The sequence below is a fragment of the Monodelphis domestica genome, chromosome 5 (assembly GCF_027887165.1).
Source record: "Monodelphis domestica isolate mMonDom1 chromosome 5, mMonDom1.pri, whole genome shotgun sequence".
NCBI classification, from domain to species: Eukaryota; Metazoa; Chordata; class Mammalia; order Didelphimorphia; family Didelphidae; genus Monodelphis; species Monodelphis domestica.
In genome coordinates, this window is record NC_077231.1 from 101,304,692 (window position 1) to 101,314,820 (window position 10,129).

Consider the following 10,129-nt stretch of genomic DNA (forward strand, 5'->3'; position numbering starts at 1 on the left):
ACTTGCCCAGGGTCACCCAGCTGGGACGTAATTTGAACCCAAGACTCCCCGGTCTCAGCCTGGCTCTCCATCCACTGAGCCACCCAGCTGCCCAGATACAAATTGTTACAGTCACAAATAATGCTGATAGGGACATTTTTGTCCCCGTGGGTCTTGACTAGAAGTCAGCAATCTCCTTGGCCTGTGGTCCTGTAGTGGGGTCGAAGGGCACAGCTAATTTAGCCCGCGGTCCTGTATAATTCCAAATTGTTTTCCAGAGCAGTTGCACCAAATTCCCACATATTTATTGAGTGTCCCGATGACCCAAGACTGCAGGAGGGGGGAGGGGGAGCTGAGACATTAAACTCCAGCCTCAGGCTCCCAAAAGGCTTTGCCTCAGCCCACCCCAGCCTTCAGGGCTTGTGTCCAGAGACATTCGCTCACTGTGTCCTCCCATTCTCTCAAGATTCTGCGTACCTCCTAGAGAAACTCAGGCGTCCCTCTGTCCCCCAGACACCACTGAACGGCTTGGGAGGCTCGGCCTGGGGGGCCATAACAGTCGCCTTCCAGCCTTTGAAGGAGCGTCTTGGAGAAGAGGGGTGGAGGGAATCCTGGTTGGCCCCCAAAAGCAGAACTAGGGGCAGTGGTGGGGTGGGGTGGGGGTGGCCCGGACTTAGATGCAGATTGCAGCTTGGCCTGGGGGCAGCTAGCTAGCTATCCATCATGGCGGCCAACAGAGCGGTGAGCGAAGCAGCTCTACCTCTTTCCTCCCTTTCCCTCTCTTCACTGTTACCACTGTGGTGTAATACAGTTTTTAAAGCTACTAGCAGCCTCAAGATTTAATTGAACTGCCTCAGGAGTGAGATCCTCGTCCCTGGAGGCTCTCAAGTTAAATAAGTACCCTCAGGATAAAGTCAAGGCAATCCCTGCATGGGGGGGAGGTTGGACCCGGCATTGGTGCAGCATCTCCTACAGGCCAGGCCCTGGTCCTTACCCTCTACCTTGCAGTCTGACCGAAATGCCAGACCAGCCCCAGAAAGGCAATGGAATCAGGAAGACCTGGGTCCTTTCGAACCCTATGCATTTCTCCCAGCCTCATTTTCCTCATCTGTGAAGGATTCCTTCCTTCCTTCCTTCCTTCCTTCCTTCCTTCCTTCCTTCCTTCCTTCCTTCCTTCCTTCCTTCCTTCCTTCCTTCCTTCCTTCCTTCCTTCCTTCCCTCTTTCCTTCCTTCCTTCCTTCCTTCCTTCCTTCCTTCCTTCCTTCCTTCCTTCCTTCCTTCCTTCCTTCCCTCTTTCCTTCCTTCCTTCCTTTTCCTTCCTTCCTTCCTTCCTTCCTTCCTTCCTTCCTTCCTTCCTTCCTTCCTTCCTTCCTTCCTTCCTTCCTTCCTTCCTTCCTTCCTTCCTTCCTTCCTTCCTTCCTTCCTCCCTCCCTCCCTCCCTCCCTCCCTCCCCTCCCTCCCTCCTCTTTCTTTCTCTTCTCTTTCTTTCTTTCTTCTCTTTCTTTCTTTCTTTCTTTCTTTCTTTCTTTCTTTCTTTCTTTCTTTCTTTCTTTCTTTCTTTCTTTCTTTCTTTCTTTCTTTCTTTCTTTCTTTCTTTCTTTCTTTCTTTCTTTCTTTCTTTCTTTCTTTCTTTCTTTCTTTCTTTCTTTCTTTCCCCTTACCTTCTGGTTTGTAGTCAATACTGTATATTGATTCCAAAGAGAAAGAGTGGTCAGGGCTAGGCAATGGGGGTCAAGTTGACATGGGCACTGTACCCCAGAAATCCAGGCGAACTATTGTCAAGGGAACTCCCTTGTTGTTTTTCCTGACTCTGAGCCTAAAAACACCCAATGCCCCTCTAGGGTCCTGAGATGACTATCTTCCTTTGATCGTCCTCTAGATGGTCAGAAAGATGCACCTTCAGACCACACCTCGATCCTATCGGACATCTGTTTGTCCCCTAAAACTAAGGAATCTTTATGTCCCCAGGCAGACATCACCCCACCTCATGCCTGAGTGACTAACTGTTGTGAAGAATGTATAAAATCCCCAGAACCGATATCATGGGGGAACAGCCTTTCCTTTCATGCTGTCCTCCCAGGGAACTGCTCCTCACCTTGCTGTTCCACCTTGCTATCCTCCTGGCCACTCTCAACATTACTCTCTAAATTAATAAATCTCTTTTGTTTTAAAGCTAAGTTTTGGAGCCATTGCATGCTTGCAAAAGGCATCCTTCCCGAACCCCAAGGGTACCCTTCCAGGCCCATAACAAAGTGACTTGCCCAGGGTCACAGAGCTGGGAAGTGTCTGAGCTCGGATTTTAACCCAGGACCTCCCGCCTCACAGCAGGGATTTCCAAGTCCCTCACAGCTCTCATTTCAGCTCCTATGGATCTAGGCATAGGTGAATGGAGGCCATTCATCCTCCTCCAGCCTTGGGGTAGCTCTCCCATTGCCAATGGGCTTCTGAAAGCTCCGCAGCCCCCGCCGCAGTGAGGATCTCATTCCTAGGGGCCAGGTGGCAGCTCGCTCTGCTGAGCTCTTCCTTCCAGGCTCGGTGAATGGGCTGGGGACTTCCAGATGCTTTTCACCTCAGGCACTCACCTGCCTGGATTCTGTGGGCCGTTCGTGCCTCGGGTCCTGGGAAGCCCTTCCCCCAGCGAGCTGCCCCTCCGCGCCTCTCCTGGGGGGAGGGAGATCGAGCTGCCCCTCTGCGCCTCTCCTGGGGGGAGGAGGATCGAGCTGCCCCTCCGCGCCTCTGGGAGGGGGATCGAGCTGCCCCTCCGCGCCTCTTGGGGGGGGGGGGAGGGAGATCGAGCTGCCCCTCTGCGCCTCTCCTGGGGGGAGGGAGATCGAGCTGCCCCTCTGCGCCTCTGGGGGGGGAGGGGGATCGAGCTGCCCCTCTGCGCCTCTGGGGGGGGAGGGGGATCGAGCTGCCCCTCCGCGCCTCTCCTGGGGGGGAGGGAGATCGAGCTGCCCCTCCGCGCCTCTCCTGGGGGGGAAGGGGGGTCGGGGTTCTTTCCTTCCAGCTCTGAGGCCGTGAGAAGGGCAGGGATGAGCACGTAGGGTGCAGGTGGAGTGTAGACGCGGGGATAGCCCCTGAAGAGCCACCGAAACGTGCGTGGGAGCTCCCCTCTAGCCGCAGGTTGGAAGACAGCTCGACAGTCGCTTCCCCAGTGGTCCGTCCTTGGTCCCCTGCTTCCCTGGATCCGCTGGGAGGAACCTCGGAAGCTCCTTCCTTGCAATCCAGAAGGCTTCGTGGTCCCTCCCGATTCCCAAGAGACAGACGGAGGCCGGGCCGGGAGGCCAGTAACTGAAACCTTTAATTTTATTATTCTGGATTGCTTAATGCAGAGTTAATAGGGGCTAGGCAGGGGTGGGCGAGGGGCTACTGAGATAAATAGGGGGGAGGACGGGCAATAATGCGTTATACGTGGACGGGGGCGGGAGCCGGGAAGGGGACAGACGCAGCTACATATTTTACTCAAACACCGAGGGTCGGGCTGGGGTTGGGGCCGGGGGCTGGGTAGGGCCCGTGGCAGAGCGGAGGAGGACGTACATATCGGTATTTTGGTGTCTTCACGGAGGTCCTGGCTGCCGCCCCGAGCTCTCGCCTTCTCCTGGGATGGGGAGCTAAGCTGGGGCGGGTAGGCCGAGCTCTCCAACCTGGGACTCGGTCGGGGAAGAGGGGAACAGACGGGGGACACGGGCCGGGCAGGCGTCGGGGGAGGGACAGCAGTGGCCGCCGAGCACCCCTTCATTAATTGTCCCCCACCTCCCCGCCAGCGGCTTTCCATTAACAAAGAAGGGGAAGGCAGGAGGCTGGGAGTCTCTGGCCCCTGCGGGGAGGGCCCTCTCTCCTGCCTCCTCCAGGCACGGTCAGTTTGGTGGGGAGAGGGAGGCCTCCAGGAACCGTCCCCCCACCCTTTGCCCCGCACGGCCTCAGAGGGTCAGCCCGGTCAGTTTCTCAGGTCTCTGGGCAGCCCGGGGAGGCGGTGGGACTCTGGACAGGCATCCTCCGTGCCCGGGGAAAGAAGCAAAGTCTGCCGGCCCGCGGGAGGCCCGCCTTCACGGGAGCGGGCTACAGGGCCCTCCCTGGGCCCGTGGCCGGCCAAGATAAGCGTATCCCACCGAGGTCCGGACCGACAGGCCCCGTCTAGGCCAGGAGAGGCGAGTGGGGGCCGAGGCGGAGGGGAGGGGGAGGAGCCTGGGCCCGCAGCCCCTCCCCCTTCGGCGGCCGCGGCGGGGGGCGGCGCCTCCGGGAGGGCCTGCCAGAGGGCTCCCAGCAGCCCTCAGGGCCTGGAGAGTGTTGTGTACACCGGCTGCTCCCAGTGCGTGGGGCTGTGGGACTGAGGCCCGGAGGGGCTGGGGTCGGAGATGGCGGTGTAGAGCGGCCGCTGGGAGGGCCCCATGTAGGAGAAGGCCGAGTAGAGGCCCGAGGCCTGGCCCGAGTGGCCATAGTAGGGTCCCGAGGGCTGGTGGTCGGAGTAGTCGAACTGCGGCCGGGAGATGGAGGGGAAGGCGGAGCCGTAGTGGGGCAGGCTCAGGGAGGTGTAGGCGATCTGGGAGGTGGACGGCTGCTCGGCGTAGTGGGCGGGGCCCGGCGGCCCCGACGCCTCCGTCTTCACCTGGGCCTTGGCATCCACGCCCGGCGGCGAGGCGGCGGGCAGGGCCACGGGCGGCTTGGAGATCCAGGCCGAGTGTCCGCCGGCCACCGCCAGCGCGCTGCCCAGCCCGTAGCCGGCCGTGGCGTAGCCCCCCACGTGCCCGGGGTGGCCGGCGTGTCCATTGGGGGGCAGGTACTGGTCGAACTCGGCCACGTCGAAGGTCTCCATGTTGGACATCACCTCGTGGCTGATCTCGCCAATGTCCATGGTGCCGAAGTCGATGTGCGGCTTCCCGCTCTCCCCCAGCGAGCGCCCGTCCCGCTTGGAGTCGGCCTTGCCCGACTGCAGCTCGGTCTTTGGGGTGGTCGGAGGGGTGGGGGGGCCGTGGCTCTGGCCTGGGGCGGGGAGAAGAGAGCAGAGAGGAACACTGAGTCACACGGCTTGCAGGGAAGGCGGACTCCGCCCTCGCACATCAAAATCCCTTAACGGGGCAGCTGGGTGGATGGAGAGCCAAGCCTAGAGGTCCCGGGTTCAGATCCGACCTTAGACCCTTCCTGGCGGTGAGACCCTGAACACGTCACTTCACCCCCACTTCCTAGCCCTGACTGCCCTTCTGCCTTGGATGCGCAGGATTGATTTTAAGATGGAAGGTGAGGGTTAACAACAAAAATCCCTCAACATCCTGGCCTCAACCTCCCACTTCCCCCCTCCAGGCACACTATGAGCGCCAACTGGCCTTCTTACTATCTCCATCTACCCCCTCCGTGCCTTTGTCCCAGGCTATTCCCTTATGTCTGCAATGGCCTCCCTCCTCATCTAGGCTTCAGAGAATTACCCTCATTCTTTAAGCCAAAGCCCTTCTGCCCGAAGCCTTGTCTGATCCTCCCTCCAGTGTCGCCATGGATGTATTTGGCCTCCATTTTGTATGGAACAACTTCCTCTTCCTTGGCTAGAGAGTCAGATGTCTGATTTTTTTGTCTTAGTATCCCTGGCACCGAGCACAGCGTCCAGCACATAGTAGACCCATAACGATTGATGCGCCATGGCGCTGGCAGCTCATTTCTCCTTGAGTCTCAGTCTCCTCATCAGTAAAATGGGAATGGCCATCCCTGTATGACGGACCTCCCGGGCATGCCACCCTCCATGCCTGACCCTTTCTCATCCTGACCTTTGAATGGCCTCCCAACGGGCCTCCCTGCCTCTAGTCTCTCCCTCGTCCACTCCATCCTTCCCGGCTTGGGGAATCTTCCTGAGGCGCTGCTCTGATCCTACCCCTTCTTGACTCACAAGCCTTCAGTGGCTCCCCCGGCCTGTGGGACTAAGCCCCAAACCAGCCTTCGGGAGGCCAAAGACAAACGCCAAGCCATTAATAAGCCTTTCTCAGGTCAGCTAGAAAGCACAGCGAATAGTCTGAGGACCGGGGTTCAAGTCTGGCCTCCGACACTAGGGGGCCGTCTGTGTCCAAAGTCCCCTAGTGGGTAAATGGCTGGGCTGTGAGTCCCACACTGTCCAGCACGGTCCACGACCTTCTAATCTTGCGTGTGTTCCTACCTGCCCGACCCCGGGCCTCAGTTTCCCCACCTGAACTCTCCGCAGTTTTTCCTTGGCTGCAGGAGCCGTTCCAATCTCCTCTTGCTCCTAGCTGAGAGTCGGCACACAGTCGTTGCTCAATAAAGTCAGAGTTGGACTCACTGGCCCCAGAGGTTCCTTGGGCACTGGGGAGTCCATTCTTTCTTTAAACCCTTCCCTTCCGCTAGAATCAACACTGCGGTGGGTGTCGAGGCAGAGAGGGGTCAGGGCTCCACTGGCCCGGAGGCCATTTTGAATTTCAAGCTGATTGTTAAATTTTCAAAGGGTGCTTTTGAAATCCACACATACTGGATTTCTGGTTTTGTTGCTTGTGAAAAGTGATGGAGAAAGACTAAACTTAAATGTGGGTCCTGGGGTGGTTCCCTCCCAGAGCCGATTGTTAAACATTTAACCAGGCACTCTCCTATGCCTGCCGCGGGTGTCCTTGTCCAACAGAAGCCTTGGTTCTGGCAGGAGAGCCCTCGAATCGCCCCCAGCCTGCCTGGCTAGAGAGTCAGAAGAAAGTGAGCCACTGTGGCTTCCTTCCTGCCCTCGAGGGCCCCCTCCCCAGCAGAGTGGAGGCTCCCCGGGGTAGGCACTACATGCCTCTTTTATTCCCCCCACTTTGGGGTCCCTGGTAGGGAACAAAGAGCCCTGCGCAGAGGAAATGGCTAATAAATGCTCACTGAATTCTCCCCATTGGTTCTAACCCTAGCAGGAAGGTTAGGCAATTAGGTGAAGTGACTTGCCCAGGGTCACCCAGCTGGGACGTGTCTGAGGCCGGATTTGAACCCAGGACCTCCCGTCTCTGGACCTGGCTCTCAAGCCTTCCCCCCTCCCCTCAGATTCTTGATGTTCCTCTGCTCTGACATTCAAGGCTCTCCTCTTGAGAATGCCGGATTCTCAGATTTTCTCCTTTACAGGCGGCTCTGCTCCCTCCTGGCTCCCTCTTGGTTGGTGGGGACCTTTGCTCAAAGGTTTCCCTTTTCTCCCTTTCTCGGAGTCCTTCCAGCCCTGCAAGCCCAGCCTCCTCCAGGAAGCCTGCAGAGCTCCCAAGCGGCTCCCTTCTTCCTAGGGGCCCAGGACAGTGCCACGGACCATCTCCCAGTGTTTCCTGGAGGTCGGGCTGAGAGGCTGCAGGGGAGGAACTAGCCCAGGCTGGGAATAAGGAATCCTCGAACCCGGGTTTGCCTTTTGTTGGCAGAACCTTGTCTTTGGCTAAGCCTCTGGGCCCCCCCCTCTTAATTGGCAGTAGAGGGACGGCTGGGTGGTTCAGCGGATGGAGAGCCAGAGCCAGAGGGTCCTGGGTTCGAATGTGGCTAGCTGGGTGACTGTGGGTGAGTCACTAGCCCCGGGGGTCTAGCTCTCACCTCTCTCCTGCCCTGAAACCAATACTTAATAGTAAGACGGAAGGTAAGCTCTTTGTCATTCCCAGTAGGGAGGCTCCAGAGAAGAAGGGAGGAGCCAGATGTGGAGCCTGCAATCCGGCCTCTCTGCCGCCACCTGGGTGACCACTTCCTCTCTTTGGGAATCAGTTTTCTTATCTGTAAAGTGGGTTGGACTAAGGAGTCCCCAGGGAAGCCCGCAGCCCTGCGCCTCTTCTGCTGGAGAGCGTTCTCCAGGTGCCAGGGTGCCCTCTGGGGGGGTGCGGCTCTCCCTTGGCCGGGGCTCCCTCAGTGTGGGCGTGCATCCCCACTGTTGGGGAGTCTTCTCGGGGCGGGCTCCAGGAGCGAGCCTTTGCTGGGGCCCCCTTTGGGGTGCCCCAGAGCCCGACGCTAGAGGGGGCGGCGGCACGGGCCGGGGGTGGGGGGGCCGGATTTTCCTATCCAATCTCCCATTCTCTAAGCTCAGAGAGGCTGCCCTTCTGGCAGACGGATGGGCCCCTCTTTGGTCCCTCTCGGGCTCTGCTGAACCCCGGTGCATGGATCTTCCCTCCAGCTGCTGGGCCGCCCCGGGCCTTCCTCCCCAGAAGAGCTCCCAGAGGATCTGGGGCTGCCCAAAGAGGCCGAGACCCCTCCCCACCGCCCTCCTGCCCAGCTCTCACCTGAGGAGTGCTCGGGGTTCCCGTCAGACATGGGGGAGCCCTCGCCGGGGTGCCTGTGGTCCAGGTGGGCGTTCTTGTAGTGGGCCTGGATGGCGGCCGCCCCTCCGGGCTCCCCGTCCCCGGGAGCCTCCCCCTCGCCGGAGGCCGCCTTCCCGTTTTTCCTGCGCCGCGGCTGGTACTTGTAGTCGGGATGGTCCTTCTTGTGCTGCATCCTCAGGCGCTCCGCCTCCTCGATGAAGGGCCTCTTGTCGCTCTCGTTCAGCAGCCTGGGCGCCCCGAGACAGAGGGGAAGAGTGGGGGGCTCAGGGGCATGTGGTGAGGAGCAAAAGACATCCTAGGCTACGGCGCCCCGCTGGGAACCACAGGGCCTGGGTTCAAGTCTCGCCTCTCTCCCCGCTCCCCTCAGGACCCTGCCAGTCCTTTAACGTCTCATTTCCTTGCTTTCCTCCCCGACAAAGTGGGAAGGTTGGCCTGCAGGGCACCCGAGGCCCTAGATCTGCTCTGCTAGCGCCGTGGGGACCCCGGTTCTCATTATTAGTGCTCTTCGGGGTCACGCTGACCACCAGGCTCCTGAGGGTCTGGCCTGGGGATCGGAGGGCCCCCCGCGGAGCACGGATCCCTCTCCGATGGCCCCAGCCCGGTTCTGCCCCGAGGAGCCAAGCAGAGCAAGGCTGAGCTCCCCTCCGCAGGAGGGCCCTTCAGCATCCTTGAAGGCGGCCATGGTGTCCCCAGACTCCTCTAGTCTTCTCCTGCCCCCCCCCCCACTGGCAGTGAGGCTTCCCGGACGTGGGGCCTGCTGGGTCCTCAGGCATCGCCCTCCTTCCGAGATGTGGGCTCAGCCACGTCTGAGGAACCCGTCCGCGCTGGGGCGCCCTCTGGGAGGGCCTGGGCACCAGGGCAGGGATCCGGGGCTCCAAGACCCTCTGATCCTGCGCCCCGCCTCCCTGCTGGACTCCAAGCGGCCCGCCGACGCCTACCTTGGCCCAGGGTCTGGGCTCTATCGGCCTCCGGCTGGAGCCGGGCAGGATTTTGTTCTGTTATTTCTCGATGACGTCTTTCGTTTTAAGTCTCGCCCACAGTCACATGATTCAGGTGCCCTCCCCGCTGGAACCCATTCCGTGGCGGGCATGAGAGCAACCCTTTAGGCCAAACCCCAAATCGCAAAGCGAGAGGCCACCCTCTCCTTTGGGGTTCTCCTCCCACAGTTCCCTCTTTCTCCCAAGGCTGGGCATGCTCTCCCCCTGCCTCCAGGGACCCCGAAGTGGAGCCCCTGACTGCAGGAGGGCTTGGGTTTGGGGAGGGGCAAGGACGGAGCTGCTTCAGAAAGACCATTGTAGGCCCTGCCTGTGCCCAAGGCCACGCCTGGCGGGAAACCCCACCATGAGCGCCAAGGCCCCGCCCCAAAGTGGGGTTGGTCCAGCCCGTCCAGGGGAGCGAGGAACTCGGGCGTCCTGGGCTTCCTCTTGGCCCGGCCGTGCCGGTGTCCTCACCGCTGCCCACCCCAGCGGGAGGACCCTTTTCCTTCCTTTCTCTCCCCGCTTCCTCCCTGCGGGAATGACCCTTCCCTAGTCTGTAGGCCGTGGGGGGGGGCACCCGGGAACACAGGAAATGCCCAGCTGCTCACGGCTGGGGCTGGGCAGCTGGCTGTCACCCTTCCTGCCCCCTCCCCATGCCTGGCATTCCTCGGAGACTTTCATTCCTGAACTTTCACCCTCGGAGCTGCCGGGAGCGGCCCCTTCCCACTGCCAGCTTCGTCCCCTCCGTCCCGGAGCCAGGAGAGAGCGGAAGGAGGCCGAGCCTGGCCACAGAGTCCCGGGCCCATCCAGGCCACTTACTGCCCGTCCCACCCTGGGGAAATCCCCTCTCCGGGCCTCCGTGGCCTTCTCTGTCAAAGGGAGCCATCAGGCTCGATCCGGTGCCCGTCCTCCCAGCCCTCCCTCGTAGCTGCTGCC

The 10,129-nt window shown here is 60.3% G+C and overlaps 1 protein-coding gene across 1 annotated transcript in view; it reads right to left on the reverse strand.

Annotated features, from left to right (window-relative positions):
• Window positions 1-3,267: 3,267 nt before the first annotated feature.
• Window positions 3,268-10,129, reverse strand: part of SOX10 (SRY-box transcription factor 10) — a 14,354-nt gene continuing 7,492 nt past the window's right edge. Inside the window, exons 3-4 of the mRNA XM_001381497.4 lie at window positions 8,178-8,443; window positions 3,268-4,959 (exon numbers count right to left, since the gene is read on the reverse strand). Of these exons, the coding sequence (XP_001381534.3) occupies window positions 4,250-4,959; window positions 8,178-8,443 (976 nt within the window). The 3' untranslated portion in view covers window positions 3,268-4,249. The remainder of the gene's footprint in view (window positions 4,960-8,177; window positions 8,444-10,129) is intronic.